At 45.8% G+C, this 18,209-nt stretch overlaps 2 protein-coding genes across 7 annotated transcripts in view; one reads left to right on the top strand and one right to left on the bottom strand.

Moving 5' to 3' along the window:
• Positions 1 to 505: 505 nt before the first annotated feature.
• LOC137449668 (uncharacterized) lies at positions 506 to 16,559 on the bottom strand. Its single transcript, XM_068155408.1, is given in 2 exon segments — positions 506 to 2,304; positions 16,365 to 16,559. Coding segments are annotated over 2 exon segments (1,467 nt in total). The 5' UTR covers positions 16,398 to 16,559; the 3' UTR covers positions 506 to 870.
• MIER3 (MIER family member 3) overlaps positions 15,591 to 18,209 on the top strand; it is a 94,914-nt gene continuing 92,295 nt past the window's right edge. For 4 of the 6 annotated variants that reach the window (XM_068155407.1, XM_068155403.1, XM_068155405.1 and 1 more), the window contains exons 1-2: positions 15,791 to 16,051; positions 16,421 to 16,445. In XM_068155407.1, the coding sequence (XP_068011508.1) occupies positions 15,992 to 16,051; positions 16,421 to 16,445 (85 nt within the window). In that variant the 5' untranslated portion in view covers positions 15,791 to 15,991. The other 2 variants (XM_068155404.1, XM_068155406.1) reach the window with 2 other exon arrangements.

The following is an 18,209-nucleotide window of genomic DNA, read 5'->3' as shown; positions in this document are numbered from 1 at the left end:
AGTTTTCCTTTTGGATTTCTAGGGCTAACAAGCTATTAGGCATACCGGTGGAACCTGAGCCTTCTTGCTCTTGGATCCTATTAGAAGTTTTAGGCACTAGGGACTCAGATGGTATTAGCTGAGCAATTTCTGTCCCAACAAGAGTGCTAACAGGAGAGGCAATGGTATAGAGCATAATTTTCATAGCCCAGTCATAATCAGAATGTATTGCCAGTTAAACTCGACAACGCTTTATGGATTCAAAAGGTGATATGTGGCTGTTGTCAGGTCCGCTGTGTGCTGCCAGAGGTGGCTGGGGGGGGGAAGGGGGGGGGGGGGGGGCGCGGTCCAAGCACCCTTGACTTAGAGAATGACACACAAGAGACTCAGTAAGTTTCTTGTATTATGCTTCTATTCTGGCGCGCCTGACACAGGTAGAATCATTTCAAAAGACCTGTGTATCTTCAGAGAGTTTTGGGCAAGCTTTTATACAAAAAGTTATCTGTCTATAATGACAGGGGTCCAGATGCTTCCTATCTATGCAAAGCTTATCTATCCAGATGCTTCCTATCTATACAAAGCTTATCTATCCAGATGCTTCCTATCTATACAAAGCTTTTCTATCTAAAAGAGCAGAAGTACACATATCATGTAGGTGTCCTTTATCTTATACAAAAGATCATCTTGTCCAAGACTAACAGAAGTAAATCACTGAAAAATCCTGCTATTCCTTATCTATCCAAAGGCTGTCTGCCAACCCCTCTCCCCCTCCCTGCATTCCAGCATTTCAGCTAACAAGCAGAAAATTCTTATCAACTCTGTTATTCTGTTAATGAGACTTTTCTGTTCATCAATTCCCCCCTTTCTTACAGCCAAGAGTATATTCCTATACTATATTTTCTTAAAATAATGTCCTGTTTCCAGCTCATGCCTGAGTTTATAATTTTTATACTTATGGTAGGATTCTACACTACTCTTTCCAGTACACATAATTATCTCAATCAAAACTAGCAGTAATATTATTAATAAAACAATCATTACAATTCCCAGCAACAACTGTTTAAGCCAGCGTATATTGGGCATCCATGAGGTTAACTCTTCCCAGAGGTCTGATAATCCATATGATGTATCATCCTTGCTTACCTCATGTAATACTTTCCCCTGTTCCCATATATTTTGTACATCAGTTTTAATTTGTCCTGATTTATCTACATAGGTGCAACAAGTGGTGTTTATCAGGGTACACACCCCTCCCATTTCAGCTGTAATAATATCCAAAGCCAGCCTCGCAGACTTAACTTCCACCTGCAGATTCTGCACTGCATCAGCTGCTGAATTAGCAATGACTTCCATTGTAGCTGATATATTTACTATTGCTTTTTCAAGTTGTGCAACGCCTAATGCAGGGAACAATGCTCGAACAAAACTGTGATATCCAGTATTGTATCTGACAAGGGGATTTGCTGTCCTTCTGTGTCTTCTCCAAAGAGTTCTCCAATATCCTCTAGGCAGGATCTCATGATGGACAGTGATTTGTGGGGTTAAGTAGCCTGCAGTGCAAACTCCTGTCCATTTTGGGGGTAAGCTTTTTCTGGCATGCCCATCCCCACATAACCACCAATATCCATAAGGGAGTAAGCAACTAATTTGACTTAATAGGGCGACACCAGCCCCTACAACATCCAGCCTGCTTTCTTTAGAAGAGGTACAGCCATTTCCCTGAACCCATGGATTGGCACCTGAGACTTCTCCAGGGGAAGAGTAATTCCAGCTGCAGCCCAACCCTGTTAAATTTCGCCATCATACCTTATTTTCACTACTTTCATTACTTTCTACAAAAAGGGTTCGTGAAGGATCTACAATTAATAAGTCAAACTTTGGACCCAACCTTTCTGAGCTATCTTTCCCATGCTGACAATTGTGGAAGTTACTATCAGATGTAGTCACCCAGTCTGACGGCCCCCATGTCCAATTCATTGAGGCTACCCCAAATAAAGGGGTCCTCATTTGGCCTCGAGGAAGTTCAGTGCATATCCAACAGTTAGAAAGATTAGTTTGCAAAGCCAATTCTTGACTAACATTTAAGTACATATTGCCTTCCCATCCTTCAATAGTATTAACCAACAAACAAATCACGATTATCGATACAGCTTGAGCTTCAGGGGTCCCTGAGATTCGAGTTTCCATTCTCTTGCTGAAGTCTTCTTGACTCTGGTGTGGTGAATCCAAGCAGCTTGTTCCTTGATTTTGATGGCTGTGAAGGATGTCAATAACACCTGATATGGTCTGGTCCACTTGGGCTCCAGAGGGTTTTCTGAAAGAGATCTGACATAGACATAATCTCCAGGTTCCACATCATGGACTGGTCTGTCTAACCCTCTCACATTGGTTCCAATCACCTGTTTGCTAACAATGCTCAGGTTCTTATAAATTTGCTGAACATACCTGTTCAACATTTCCTCTCTAAATTGCCCTGGTTCAGAAGGGTCCATAGTTCCTACTACATAAGGTCTTCCAAACAGGATTTCAAATGGGCTCAACCCTTCCTTTATTCTTTGCTTAGTTCGAATTCGCAACAGGGCAATTGGTAATGCTTGTGGCCAAGGAAGGTTTGCTTCCTGTCCAATTTTTACTATCTGGTTTTTGATTAAATGGTTCATTTTCTCCACTTGCCCACTCGAATGTGGATTGTAGGGGGTGTGGAGTTGCCAATCAATCCCTAAAATTTTGCTCACCTGTTGTACCACCTTGGCCACAAAATGAGGTCCCCTGTCTGAGGAAATAGCAGCAGGTACCCCAAAACGAGGTATTATTTCTTGTAACACTGCCTTAGTAACCTCCCGTGCTTTGTTTGTGCGACAGGGAAATGCTTCTGGCCAACCAGAGAAGGTGTCAGTGAGTACCAACAGGTACCTGTATCCCCCCTTTCTTGGGAGCTCAGTAAAATCAATTTGCCATTGTTGTCCTGGATAATTTCCTCTGCTAATTTGTCCCAGTCTAACTCCTCTTCTTACTTTGGGGTTAGCCTTAAGACACACCTCACATTGCCGGGTTACCTGTTCGACCGTGGTGTATAATTTCCGTGCTATACACTCCTGAACCAACTTTCGATACAGGGCTTCTGCTCCCCAGTGAGTCTTTGCATGTTCCATCTGAACAAAAGCCCAGAGAAGGTTCGTGGGAATGATTAATCTCCCGTCCGGTGTCCTGGCCCAGCCCTTTCCTGTCCTATTCCCCAAAAGGTCTTTAATTAATTTCTGATCCTCTGTGCTATACACAGGTTCTGGCTCTTTTTGCTCAATTGACAGTTTACCATCTGGGATCAAAACAAACTCTGACACCTTTCTCCCCTCCCTGGCCACCCTTTTAGCTGTTTCATCTGCCAGTCTGTTGCCTCTTTCTTGACCAGTATTTCCTTTTTGGTGTGCTTTGCAGTGCATTATGGCAACTTTGCTTGGCTTCTGCACTGCTTCTAGCAGCCTCAGTATTTCTTCTGCATGTTTAATACCTTTTCCTTGAGATGTCAACAGTCCTCTTTCTTTCCAAATGGCTCCATGGGCATGTACCACCCCAAAGGCATACTTGGAGTCAGTCCATATGTTTGCACTTTTCCCTCGGGAAAGCTCAAGAGCTCTGGTCAGTGCTATTATCTCTGCCTTTTGAGCGGAGGTGTTACTTGGTAGGGCTTCTGCCTCGATTACCTCTTCTCCTGTAGTTACAGCGTACCCAGCTTTTCTTTCTCCCTGGATCACAAAACTGCTTCCATCGGTGTACCAATTATGGTCTGCCTTTTCTAGGGGTTCTTCCTTCAGGTCAGGTCTGCTGGAATAAGTGGCCTCAATTGTTTCCAAACAATCATGAATAACTCGTTCTCCATCACCACCCTGGAGGAAAGAGGCTGGATTGACAAAGTTAGCAACTTTAATTTCTACATCATCCTGCTCTACTAGGATGGCTTGGTATTTAAGAAATCGTTGTGGAGACAGCCAGTGTCCTCCCTTGGCTTCTAGAACAGCAGAGATGGTGTGTGATACTAGGACTGTGATCTTCTGCCCCATTGTGAACTTTCGAGACTCTTGAATGTTAATTGCAACTGCTGCCACAGCCCTCAGGCATCCTGGCCATCCCTTGCTTACCTCATCCAGTTGTTTAGAGAGGTATGCCACCGCCCTTCGGTAGGGTCCTAAGGTTTGTGCTAGGACTCCGAGTGCTATCCCTTGGCTTTCGTGGGAATACAATAAAAAAGGTTTAGTGACATCAGGTAGGCCTAGTGCTGGTGCCCTCATCAATTCCTTCTTTAAGCTACGGAAAGCTTGTTCAGCTTCTCCATTCCATTGCAAGTCCTTATCAGTCTCTTTCAATAATTCATAGAGGGGTTTCACAAGCAGGCCATAATTATAAATCCACAACCGGCACCACCCTGTCATTCCCAAAAAGGTTCGGAGTGCCTTTACTGTGTTTGGAAGTGGAATAGAACAGATGGCCTCCTTTCTTTCAGGGCCCAGCACTCGTTGTCCTGCTGTTAATTCATATCCCAAGTAGGTTACTTGCTGCTGTACTATTTGGGCCTTCTGCGGGGAAACTCGGTACCCATTAAGTCCCAGGAAATTCAGCATACTCACAGTCCAGCTTTCACATTCCGCTCTGGTCTGGGTGGCCAGCAGGATGTCATCTACATACTGTAGCAGAGCTCCATTGCCTTCTGGCCTGTTCCACTTCTCTAATTCTTTTGCGAGCTGATTTCCAAAGACAGTAGGGCTGTTCTTAAATCCTTGGGGCAAGACTGTCCAAGTTAATTGACACTTTCGGTTAGTTTCTGGGTTCTCCCATTCAAAGGCAAACAGTGGCTGGCTCTCAGGGGCCAGGGGTAAACAGAAAAAGGCATCCTTTAGATCCAAGACGGTAAACCATTCTAATTCTGTTCTCAGTTGAGTCAAGAGGGTATATGGGTTTGCCACCACAGGATGGATATCCTTTGTTATTTTATTTATAGCCCTTAGGTCCTGCACTAACCGATACCCTCCAGCTGCTTTCCTTACAGGTAAAATTGGAGTATTGTAAGCTGATTCACACTCTGTTAGCAGCCCATACTTTAAGAATTTTTCTACAATAGGCAAAACTCCTTCCCTATCTTCTTTCCTTAAAGGATATTGTTTTAATCTAACAGGTTGAGCTCCAGGCTTAAGATCTATTATCACAGGTAGGGCATTTTTGGCCCTTCCAGGCTGCTCAGTGTCCCAAACCCCAGGATATACTTGATCTCTTATGCTTTCTTTTATTCCGTTTTTCTCTTGTTGAGGGCTCATTAATGCAAGACTTAAAACCTCAATCAACTGTTCCTCCCTTACTCTGAATTCTACCTTCCCCTTATTAAATTTAATTTCAGCTCCCAATGCTTCCAACAAATCCCTCCCCAGCAATGACTTTGGGGCATTTGGCATATATAAAAACTTATGTAAGCCCCAAGTTTTACCATATTTATATTTAAGAGGTTTAAAAAAATATGCCTTCTCAGTTTGACCTGTAGCCCCTACCACAGAAACATAGCTCTCATCCAGAGGCAGCAGTGCTTGATTTAAGACTGAAAAGGTTGCTCCTGTGTCAACTAGGAATTCCAGTTTATTTTCTTGTTCCCCTAGCTTCATTATAACCAGAGGATCTGCTAGGGTATTTATAGTCTCCTCCGGTCCTCCCTAATCATCCTCTTCTAGTTGTGCCTGTATTCTGTTTTTCTTTTTCCTCTCTGGACATTCTCTTTTCCAGTGTCCCTTCTTTCTACAAATCGCACACTGATCCTTTTCCAACCGCACTCTATTAGTCCCTTTAGTCTTCTTACTTTCCTGCAACGCTGCTACCAACATTCTCTTCTCTTTTCTCCTACTTTCTTCTTCCCTGTTAGAAAATACTCTCCATGCTACATCCAAAAGTGCCTCTAAATCCCTTCCCTGCGGGGGTGACAACTTTTGCAGCTTCTTTCTGATATCACTAGCAGATTGGCCAATAAATAGGGATACCAGTTGTTGTATACCTACTTCTGATCCGGGGTCAAGAGAGGTGTTTTTCCTCATTACTTCCCTCAGCTTATCCAAGAATTCTGAGGGTGATTCACCAGGTCCTTGTCTGACTGAGTATAACACAGACCAGTTAATTGCTTTCGGAATGGCTTTTTCTATTCCCCTGGCTACAAACTCCCGGTATTCCTCCAATCTAGTCCTTTGCAGCGCATTGTTTGTATTCCATTCCGGATTTTGGAGTGGAAATACATCTCCAATGTTTGCCCCCCCTCCCCGGGTTTGAATTCTTTCTGTTGCAAGCTCCAATCCATGTTTTTCAATTAATTGTTTCTCTGTTTCAGTCATTTGTTCTAATAATAACTGGATATCGTCCCAGTCTGGATTGTGCTGCCTAACCATGAATCGAAAATGTGTAGCTGTCCCTGTGGGATCATTACGATAATTTTTAGCCTTTTCTCTCCAACTATCCAAATCATGACTTGTAAAAGGCACCTTAATCCAGACTGGGTCCCCCTCAGGCCCTACTGCTTGTCGCAGGGGGGCTTGAATGAGTACCTGGGAAGCCGGGGCATTTGCTTGCTGTCCTCGGGTCCTTCTTGCCACTGAGCTTCCCTGAGCGTAGCTCTGGGAACTTACTCCAGTATCACTATCTGAATTGCTGCCACTTCCAAAACCTCCGACATTATTTTCCGAACTCTCTGTCACTACCTCTTGCAATTTTCCTGGAGATTGATAAAATTCAGGCAGGTCTTTTATTTCCTCAAGTTTAAGACACCTCTGCCCTATACTACACGCAGAGCAACACCTTTTCAACTGTGTCTGCTTCTTATTCTTGGCCTTGTTTTCTTTTTCAAGGGCCAAAACCATTGGATCTGAGGGAGCTCTAACACCACAGTCCCTTTGAAACTCCGGATGCTCTCGGAGATAGAAAAACATATCAGCATATATTGTCTCATCTCATTTCTTTTCTCTTCTTAAAAACAACATCAATTGCAGTAAAGTATCATACTCCAGACTACCATTTACAGGCCATTTCTCTCCACCATCTAATTTATATAATGGCCACCACCGGGTACAAAATTTAATTAGAGTCTTTTGATTTGTTGACCCTCCTGGGGGTCCTCCAATTTCCCCCCAGTGGGCAAGTATACAACCAAGTGGGCTATGTCTTGGGATCTCACTACTTTGTCTCCCTCCCATTTTACACAATACAACACAGTACTTTCTTTTTACAGCACACAGAACACAAAACAAATACAAATACAACTACAACAATAATGACCGGTCCTTAGCACACAGTTATTGGCCACACACACTCAGCCACACATTCAAAACCTCTCGTACTTTATGTTCTTTAGGGACCCTCTTGGCCCCTCGCACACTTAAACGGTACTAATAATTCCCTTTGGGACCCCCCTGGTCCCACACTACAGACAATGTTCATGATACATAAACAATGCCTATAGTTACCTTTGGGACCCCCCTGGTCCCAACCCAAGAGCTCTTTTACCTAGGGGTGCAATAAATGCCTCTCTCCCGCGCAGGGCGTCCCCTCGCGACTTACGGAGCTACCCCTTTCATAGAAACATACCTTCTCTGTGCTGGCAGTCTTGTCTGTTCCTGCAGCGATCTGATGAGCAGCGGAGCTCTCCTCGAGAATTTCTCGGCGGGCCCTGAGAGGTCCGGCTCCTCAGCAGGTCCTGCAGCCAAACAGAGTCGTCCTGCCACGGTCGCCAAATTGACTTAGAGAATGACACACAAGAGACTCAGTAAGTTTCTTGTATTATGCTTCTATTCTGGCGCGCCTGACACAGGTAGAATCATTTCAAAAGACCTGTGTATCTTCAGAGAGTTTTGGGCAAGCTTTTATACAAAAAGTTATCTGTCTATAATGACAGGGGTCCAGATGCTTCCTATCTATACAAAGCTTATCTATCCAGATGCTTCCTATCTATACAAAGCTTATCTATCTAAAAGAGCAGAAGTACACATATCATGTAGGTGTCCTTTATCTTATACAAAAGATCATCTTGTCCAAGACTAACAGAAGTAAATCACTGAAAAATCCTGCTATTCCTTATCTATCCAAAGGCTGTCTGCCAACCCCTCTCCCCCTCCCTGCATTCCAGCATTTCAGCTAACAAGCAGAAAATTCTTATCAACTCTGTTATTCTGTTAATGAGACTTTTCTGTTCATCACCCTGGTTTGGTGTCATCGTGCGGGGTATATTCACGCTGCAGGAGCAGCTTCTGCGACGATCTTGAGTAAAATGATTAGGTCTGTGACCCTTTCGAGTCTGTCCAGCAGTCAGACACTTTGATTTAAGGTACCTAGGTTTCTCAGAGGCACGATGATTTCAAGACTGCTTCTATGGCCGTGGCTAGATACATTGCTGCTTGTCGATGCCTTCATTCATTGTTGTGTCCTGCAGTCATGAGGCAGTGGCACCTGTTGATAAAATGCTGAGAACCTGTTTAGTTTCTTCATTAGCATTGTCAAATGCCCAAATATCCAGCATTTCTACCTTCATATCGTGAGTCAGGTCTGAATTAGTATTGAATGCAGTATGTAAGGGATGGTATTGATAAAGGAATCAAGTGTCCCTGTTAGACCCTGCTGAGTAGTAAGAAACACAGGATCAGAGTTATTGTCCTGGATTGTGGACCGCCCTTTGATCACTAAATCCTGACTTAATTGCAAAGCCTTCTCAGGAAGCTGCATTTGCTGATAAGATCTGGCAAAGATCTCGCCCCAATGAGATGGCTAATGTTGACACCTTATAGAGAGTCTGCTGGCTGCCGGGGCGTGGCTTCCGAGGTATTTGCAAGTGAATTGCCACTTAATTGAGGAGTTGCAAGGTCTAACGCGGTGTGACTTTCAAAGTCTGCTTGCTGCTGAAACTCAGACAGCACTGTCTTGGATGTAACTTTTTTGTTGCAATCAGAATATCATCCATAGACTTATAGATGTCACAAGTCTATGTCACAATGAGTCTGTTTAAGTGGGAAGAGAGTGCCTTCGGGCTACCCATTGATATCGGTGGGTGGAGTCTGCCTTAATCGATGACTCAGTAGATGCAGACTTTGTTAAGTCCTCTGGGTGTGAGCAAATTGTAAAGAAAACGATCCTTCAAATGAATCATAATCAGGTCCCAATTTGTGGGGACTGGGAGTTGGGAGGCCAGGTTGTAAGGCACCCATCTCCTCCATGATCGCTCTCAGACCTCGTAATAAACACCATTTGCTGACATATGTGTGTCAGAAGGGATTAACAAATGTGTTGGAAACAACTGATTGATTGCAGTAGTTGTGTATCCTGACTGTAGCCCATAGGTAGCTATGGCTTGTCTAGCTTCTGTTAAAGAACATTAGTCAGTTCAGAGATTAGTCATTGTTAACCTTCTGCATTTGTGACTACATTTCCCACAATACCTTTCCACCAGCGCAGCGGGACAGTTCCGTGTCCCTCCCACCTCCCGATCGCCCCATCGGGACTCAATTGAAATCTCCGTTGGAGTACTATACTCTGCTGATAACGTGTGGAATGTAGGAGGCGGGGCGGGGGTGGGGGTGTGTAGCGCAGCTGAAACTGCTGGGGGGAAGGGGCCGCTAGGGCCGTTCCTGCCGCTGCCGTAGGGGTGGCTGTTGCTGGGGCTGATGCCGGTGTCAGTGCTGGTATCGGTGGTGCATCGGTCGATTCCGCTTGATCGGAGCCACCGGTACTTGCGGGAGCCATGGGGGGTCGTGGGAGGTGTTGCCAGGAGAACTGCCAGAGGGTGGGGTACTGTTGGGGTGGGCACCGCAGGGCTGAGGGCTGCCAGGCTGAGCGCTGCCGGGCTGAGCGCTGCCAGGGTGGTGGGGGCCACCATCGGGGCGGCCGGGGCTCACGGCGGGGCGGGGGTGCAAAAATGCCGTGATTGCGAGTATGCAAGCCATCCAGGAGTTCTAGGGCAGAGTTCGCGCTGTCCGGCTTCCAAGCCCAAGCCATCGCTGGCGGTATCAGGAAGATGTTGATGAAGTGGATCGAAAATGCCGAGCTGCAGGTTTCGACGCTTTTTTTTTTTTTTTTTTTTTTTTTTTTTAATGGGTTTCTCTGCTGGGTGCGGACGGCTGTGACGGTGTCTTAATAAACACGGTGTGCTTGCCAAGATGGCGGAGGTGGCGTCTCCTTTGTCTAATTCTTAATGCGTAGCGACCTCCATTTTGATTTCACGCGCCTTACCGAGTCCACGTATGCCTAGCCCCGCCATAGCGGGAGAGGAGCCGCCGAGTGCCACTCTGAGGAGCCGCCGAGTGCCACTCTGAGGAGCCACCGAGTGCCGCTCTGAGCCCTGTGGATCCCAGGGAAAACCAAAGCATTGTTCGTGCTTATACTGCACCGAACCCGGGACCACTACGAGAGTCCTGTTGCTCCTTTAAGCTCGGCAAAGAGAATCCGCCGCCTAACGCAGCTGCATTCTCTCCCCGAGGCTGTTTGCATCAGCCCCGAGAACCACCGTGGTTAGGCCGACCCCCGTAGCTTCGCCTGCTTTCGTCATTCGAGCCCACCTACTGGCCACCGTCGTCCCGCCTTGCCGTGCGAGCCGACTTCTGAGGGCCGATCCCACGGACCGACCCCGACCAGGACCGATCCCTGTTGTCTGAAGGGAATTGAATATCGTCCACGTGCTTTCCACCCACTAGCACTCAGTTCAAAGTATCCGCGTCTAGCAGAGTAAGCGCTGATGCATAGACAGATTGTAATATTGCTGTGTATAGCCAGAAGCTGCCCGCGTCCCGCCGAGTCTCCATCTAGTGGCCAAGCGGCAGAACTGCACCCTTCGTTCTATAAATATAGAAAGGGTTTATAGATAGTTCAATTACGTTATAATCATAACACTAAGCTAGTTGTGGAATCTATTTCACGAACGCGCACTAGAACATGTATATAAGTTGGTGATTCATCGGTTATTAATAGTTTGATAGTTAATAAAAATTATATTTTCATAATTCATATTTCATATTCATAAATTTAATAACCTCTTCACCACAATATGGCGCAGTGAGCAGGGTGCACAGCTGTGAAATATTTCCATAACTTGGGATACAAAATTACAGCCCCAGACTTGGAATGGGCAAAATTAAATTGTAAAAATATAGATGGCATTTTCGCAAAGCTAAGCGAACCCAGCAGCGAACCCGCTATCCTAATGGCATCTTGTATTATACAGATGCAGAAGGAAATTAAATTTTTTGACCAAAAGGTTTCCCAATTGGAAAGGGAACTGGCAAAGTCAGAGGCACAAAGCCAGAGACTTCATGATTTATTTGAGCTGCACATAAAAGAGACCATGTCTGTCTTCAAGTCTCAATGGCAATCACATGCTACCTATGAAGTAGCCAGGGCACAAGACACATGAGAGCCAGGCTCTCCTATTCTGCTTGTTCCAGCTGACAAGCAGAAGCTAGCTGATTTTAGTTCAGCAGCTGCTCAGCATCAGCACATGAGCAATGTTAGCTCACCCACACCGGACAGGTCAGCAGCTATAGCACCGGTGCAGCAAGCCAAGCCAGGCTCCACACCACCGGATGATGACAATGAAGCCACCAGCTTCAACCAGCAACGAATCCCCAAGAAGAAGGTGAGATTCAACTTAGCATCACTAGATGACTCCAAAGCCAGCAGCGGACCAAGTTTCCCACAGCATGGCAGACCAAGAGGTAACCAGGGAAATAGAAGCTCCTGCAATAAGGTAGCCAAGCCGACTCGACAACAGCTTGCACAGCATCCCAGCAAGAGAGCTTACTGCGATCCCAGAGACACACTGAGCACCACATCAGACTCAGATTCTGGATGTGAGTCTAGCTCACAGCATCACCACAAACTGCAGAAAAGCCAAGCTGCTATAGAAGCCAATAAGGCTGAACCCCGCAGCATCCTGAAAACAAAGCTCCAGAAAGAGACCTCTGAAAGGGAGAGTTCCAGAAGGGACCACAGACCCAGCAAGGAGGGACACCGGCAAAAGGTATATACTGCCAGCCGTAAAGCGATACCGCATGGCCAGAGAAGGGAAGAGCAACGCTCTCAAGCATCCCCTTCCACCAACCCAGGCAGACATGAATACTGCTCTGGAAGACAACACTCACGAGGTTCCTGCAACCCCAGTAGAGGGAAAGAAAACATGCAGAGTGACAGGGAATACTCTAATTCATGAGATTCACCTGACTCACTAGATCCATGGTGTTGGGTACTTCTCAAAATGGAATGTCCCGAGGAAGTTGTATTTGGCTCGGAACCAAGGATGAGAAAGAAAGTAGCGAAAAGGGTACTCACTAAATTGATAAAAGAGGCAGTGGAAAGAGATTATTCCTCATCTCAATACTGAGGAAGTCCTGTCATAGTGACAGAGCCCATCCTATCAAGGGGGTGGGAAATTGACAAACTCCGTAGACACTTTGAAAGCTTCAGTGTCATATGGGAATCAAACCCCATCACTCAGTCAAGGGGGTGGTGGGAGATGATTGAGAGTACCAATATTGGTTTTGGAGCAAACATTTGTTCCACACTGCTAAGGCAGCACGCTCTGTTAAGAGTACAGTTTAAAGTTTGTATACTGTTCATATAGTGCTAAGGTATTGTAAGTCACTATGTTTGAAAGTGTAATCTACCAAACAGGTATGATACAGTTTCACCTATATGGGATAAACCTTGTTAAGGGTAATCCATACTCGAGGCTTATACATGCCCATGGGCAAGGGGGTGGTAATGTGGTGAAGGCACATTATGCCCCAATACTGAATCTTGTCCCAGCATGTGGGCAAGTTCCCCCTCCCTCTAGGAGGGAGACAAAAGCCAAGGCATTAGCCAGGCTTGCACGCACCCAGCGCATGCAGTGCTCGTGCTGACACCAAGTATGGGCATAATTCTAGCTTCACGCTTTCTATAGGCTGAAGCCAGTTGCTTATGAGAGTGCCCATTGGTCAAGCCCAGCCTCGAGGAATCTATAAGTATCACCCCAGTTGGTGAACACGTTGCCCCCTCATTCACTTTGTCTCTGTGCTTGCTCGAGAGAGTAACTCTCGAGCTGCAGCCTTTGCCATTGAGCTTATTGTTGTTAGCTTCTGTTATACATGCACGCATACTGGAAGCATCTGCATCGTTAAGAAGCCTAGAGGGAGGACCTTCGCTGAGCCTGAGGAGCTCAGCATTGCTGCAGCCAGCCGTGCTGACTGGGAGAGTCCATCGTGCCACCGGAGGACTGGACCAACCCCCGCGGGTAAGATCTGCCCAGTTGCCGGGGAGAAGGGACTTGATCCATACCGAGTCCACGTATGCCTAGCCCCGCCGTAGCGGGAGAGGAGCTGCCGAGTGCCGCTCTGAGCCCTGTGGATCCCAGGGAAAACCAAAGCATTGTTCGTGCTTATACTGCACCGAACCCGGGACCACTACGAGAGTCCTGTTGCTCCTTTAAGCTCGGCAAAGAGAATCCGCCGCCTAACACAGCTGCATTCTCTCCCCGAGGCTGTTTGCATCAGTCCCGAGAACCACCGTGGTTGGGCCGACCCCCGTAGCTTCGCCTGCTTTCGTCGTTCGAGCCCACCTACCGGCCACCGTCGTCCCGCCTTGCCGTGCGAGCCGACTTCTGAGGGCCGATCCCACGGACCGACCCCGACCAGGACCGATCCCTGTTGTCTGAAGGGAATTGAATATCGTCCACGTGCTTTCCACCCACTAGCACTCAGTTCAAAGTATCCGCGTCTAGCAGAGTAAGCGCTGATGCATAGACAGATTGTAATATTGCTGTGTATAGCCAGAAGCTGCCCGCGTCCCGCCGAGTCTCCATCTAGTGGCCAAGCGGCAGAACTGCACCCTTCGTTCTATAAATATAGAAAGGGTTTATAGATAGTTCAATTACGTTATAATCATAACACTAAGCTAGTTGTGGAATCTATTTCACGAACGTGCACTAGAACATGTATATAAGTTGGTGATTCATCGGTTATTAATAGTTTGATAGTTAATAAAAATTATATTTTCATAATTCATATTTCATATTCATAAATTTAATAACCTCTTCACCACACCCAGGATGAAGTGATTTCAGATACTCTTGCTTAAAAACAAGTGAACCCCCTGGCGGGGAGGTGGTGGAGTCACCATCATTGGAGGTGTTCAGGAGGAGACTTGATGGGGTGCTTGGTGCCATGGTTTAGTTGATTAGGTGGGTTGGAATGGTTGATAGGTTGGACACGATGATCTCGAAGGTCTCTTCTGACCTGTTTTATTCTATTCTGTTCTTATCACCAAAGCCTCTCCATATATCTTTCCTTAACTAATGAATTGTCCTTCAAAACCAGGGAAAACTAATTCATATGGTCCAGGACCTGGCACACTAGGTGATGATCTAACTTGTGACCATATAAGGAAAAGGAATTCAAAAGTTCAAACAAATTTCACACCTCTGAACTGGAAGAGCCCTGACCAAAATAAACCCCTCACCCTCTGAGCATGCATAGTGAATTTAAGAGAAGCTGTACCTTTAATGCAAAACAAATAAGAAACTGACCAATGGATAATTAGTAGGTGTTAGTATGAGCTGTAACTTCTACATTTCACTGTATAAATATCTGCCATGAAAGTCAGGTGGGATGCTAGTTTGTGGGAATGCCCCTAGCACCCAAACTTGTGCAACTTTGTAATAAAGAAATGTCTGCTCATTAATGCAAAAACCAGCATTAAGGAGTTTGTTTCCCAATTTTGTGGACAGATTGATAACTTCCCTAAAAAATGTGTTTTTGCAAAGTCTTGGGATTTATATGTTTTGAACATCTTACCCCTAGGTACATCCAGAGGAAACATGTGTACATATTAGGCTGCTGCGTAGTTTGGAGGTACAAGAAGGACATTGAGTTGCTGAAGTAGAGCATGTCCACAGAGGGGCAAGAAAGCTGGTGCAGGGCCTGGAGAACAAGTCTTATGAGGAGCAGCTGAGAGAACTGGGATTGTTTACTCTGGAGAAAAGGAGGCTGAGGGGAGACCTTATTGCCCTCTACAACTACCTGAAAGGGGGTAGTAGTGTGGTGTGGGTTGGTCCCTTCTCCCTAGTGTCAAGTGATAGAATGAGAAGAAATGGCCTCATATTGTTCTGAGGAGGTTTAGATCGGATATTAGGAAAATTTTCCTCAGTGAAAGAGTGTTCAGGCATTGGAATAGGCTGCCTAGGAATGTGGTGGAATCACCATCTCTGGAGGCATTCAAAAAACGTGTAGACATGACAATTCAGGACATGGTTCAATAGCCATGGTGGTGTTAGGTCGACGGTTGGACTCAATGATCTTAGAGGTCTTTTTCAACCGAAATACTTCTATGATTCTCTAAAACGCCTGAACTTTGCCGGTGGGGTGGGGTAAGGGTGGCAGCTGGGGTTCTTGCCTTTACAGACTTGAGTTTCGCGGCGGGTGTCCCTGGGGGGCAAGGCTGGGGCAAGCAGTGCTTTTGCCAGCTGGGGCGGGAGTTCGTGGTGTCGTTGGAGGTGGGGTCCCGACGCTATCTCCTCCGCCCCAGCCCGATCTTGCTGGCCCCTCTGCTTTCTCCCTGGCCGGCTCCGGCTGGAGCTCGGCGACTGCTATTGGCTTAACGGCCCCATCCGGGCTCTCGGCGCAGCGCTGTTGCTCGGCCTGATCGTCTCAATATGGCGGAGGTGAGCGAGGAAAGTGATCTGTGGCCTTGGGGTTCAGCTGGTTCTGAGCGGGACCGTGCCGCTGGCAAGTCCCCTACACCATCCTCGTGAGGCGCTTCCGGGGCGGTGAGGCGGCGCGAGATAGCTGGCGAGGCGGTCGGCAAGCGCTGAGGCAGTGGGAGTCTGCGCGAGTAGGCCGCACGGCGGGAGTCACGCAGCGCGGGTGCTGGGTTCACAGTCTGCGGGTGGCCGACAAGCTGTGGGGGAGGGACGCGTTTACTGCGGCGGTCTCCGAGGGGCGCAAAACGGGACGGCGACAGCACCGCTGCAGCGCGGGTGATGGAGAAACGCTCGGCGGGAGGGAGGAGGAGCGAGCACTGGGCTAGGAGCGGTGAAAAGGTCCGGCTCCCTTTGCCGTTGCGTGCCCTCTTAGTGTCCCGCTGGGGCTGGAGGGAGTGGGAGCGCCAGGTCGGGTGCGGCACATGGGGGGGGGAGGTTGCCAGGAGAGGAGGAAAGAATGACCGACGGAGAGTGAACGAAGGAAGGAAGAGAGGGAGGGAGGAACGGGATGGGAGAAGGTGAACGGGACAGAGGGGCGAGTGGGTCGGGGGTGAGGCCGAGACCAGCGCGGAGGGGCGCAAAGAGGGAGCAGCAGGGGAAGAGGGAAGCTTCAGGGGTGAAAGAGGGGGGGCATGAAATAGAGATCTCCTACCTGCTGCTTAGCTTGAGGGAGCCTGCATCTCATCTCGCTCTTTCTTTTCCTTGCAGGCTTCCTTTGGGAGTTCGAGCCCAGGTTCGTCTTCGTCCACCTCCTGCCCCGGCACCTAGCCTGCTGCCTGCACTCTGTTCTCTCTCCTGCTCCTTCTCAAAGTTACCCCTTGTTGCCTTGTAACCTTCCTAACGCTTCATGTTCACGTAACTAACCTCTTGCCTGATTTTTAAGAGAAGGAGATATGCACTGTGGAGTTCTTCCCTTAACTCTGGTCGCAGTTAGTAATTGGCTGCTTGGAATCCAAAATGAAAAGGTTTTGTAGCACTTTTAAGTCAGCATCTCAGTAAAGTTATGTAGCCTGGAGAGAGACCGTTTTTCTTGTTGCTGATAACTGCAGACTTGCATAAATTTTTGACTCCTTGATAATATCAGAAAATCTTTAAAATCATAACAATATATAATTGTTAAGACTAACTACTGTTAAGGTATTTTGGAATACTTTACACAAGCATGCATGAAGTATTTGGGGAATGCATTTGCTTCCATGTAACTGCTTTCAGCATTGACCATTTTTTAATCTTTTAAAACTACTTTTATTAAATTTATTGAGCTTGTATTATTTGAATACAGTTTCAAATATTTTAAATGAGATTTTGAATGTTCAGATCTATTAAAGCAGGTCTTCTTTAGATGAAGACTGTGAATGGAATAGAACTCCCACTTGAGTTACTCAAACAACATGAATTAGAACAGTGTGATTAGAAGCAGTAATCTTGAGTATGTGCATGTATAAATATAATTTTTTAAATTTATACATTAAGGCAGTTGGCAGTTCTTTAAAATCAGAATGTGATGGCCATCAGTAGAAAAATTCTGCATATAATATCATAATATCAGAACTGGGAGTCCTATGAGACCTTAATTTTTGGCCCGAATGTTTCCCTGTGGTATGATGTTATGAACTTTTCATATTGTCTTAAGCAAGGTAAATGGACAAATTGAACCTGCGTATAAGGAATGGGCACTTAGCATATTTGCTGAAAAAATAGAATTAGATTCTTTAAGATGCAGATGTGTTAATATATACAACTGTCTCCTTAAAGGTTAGAAGCAGTGCAGAGAGATACTGTCTCTTTTTTTTTTGTTTTGAGGGATTGGGTTTCTTGGAGGTTTTTTGGGCTTGTTGGTTTTTTGGTGTTGTTTTTTTTTTCTTTTTAATTTAAGCAAAGCATTGAAAATTTGTAGTTATTTCCTTCAAAACTTTTAAAGTTGTTCTTATATGGAAATAATTCTTCATAAACCTTTTTTTTTGCTACTTGCAAGCCAAGGATTGCAACAGAACAATAGTATGTAAGAGCTAGAAGGGGAAATCAGAAGTGAAAGAGAAATATTCTAATCAGTTTCTTTTCTCTTTCCTGAAAGCCTTAAGAAAGTGAGCATTAAAGAACCAAACAACTCTGTATTTCAGTGATTTTCATTGTAAGAACACTGACTTTACAGTGCAGCATATTTTCATCTTTAAAATGTGTTGAATCTAATGATAACCTTTCTGACAAAATTAATTTAAAATAAGTACTTTTTTAATGAGTTAAGTATCATCTTGAGTAATGAAAAACTGTCTGTTGGACCAGAGAGCCATCACAATGACTTCTAATTAATATGATCCATTAGAAGTGTTTTATTTCCATTATATATTCCTCTATATTTCTTGAAACTGTGCTGTTCTTTTTTAGACCAAGTGCGAAGAATTAAATTAGATTGAATAAAAGATCTCATCTATGAGGCTAAACTAATCTACAGCGAATCTCGCTGATTATTTTGCTGTTACTAGGAAGATAATTCGCA

This window comes from Melanerpes formicivorus, unplaced genomic scaffold (assembly GCF_026170545.1).
Source record: "Melanerpes formicivorus ecotype bairdi unplaced genomic scaffold, bMelFor1.0.p_v2 SCAF_31, whole genome shotgun sequence".
In the NCBI taxonomy this organism is placed as follows: domain Eukaryota; kingdom Metazoa; phylum Chordata; class Aves; order Piciformes; family Picidae; genus Melanerpes; species Melanerpes formicivorus.
This window is presented reverse-complemented; position numbering and strand designations above follow the sequence as displayed.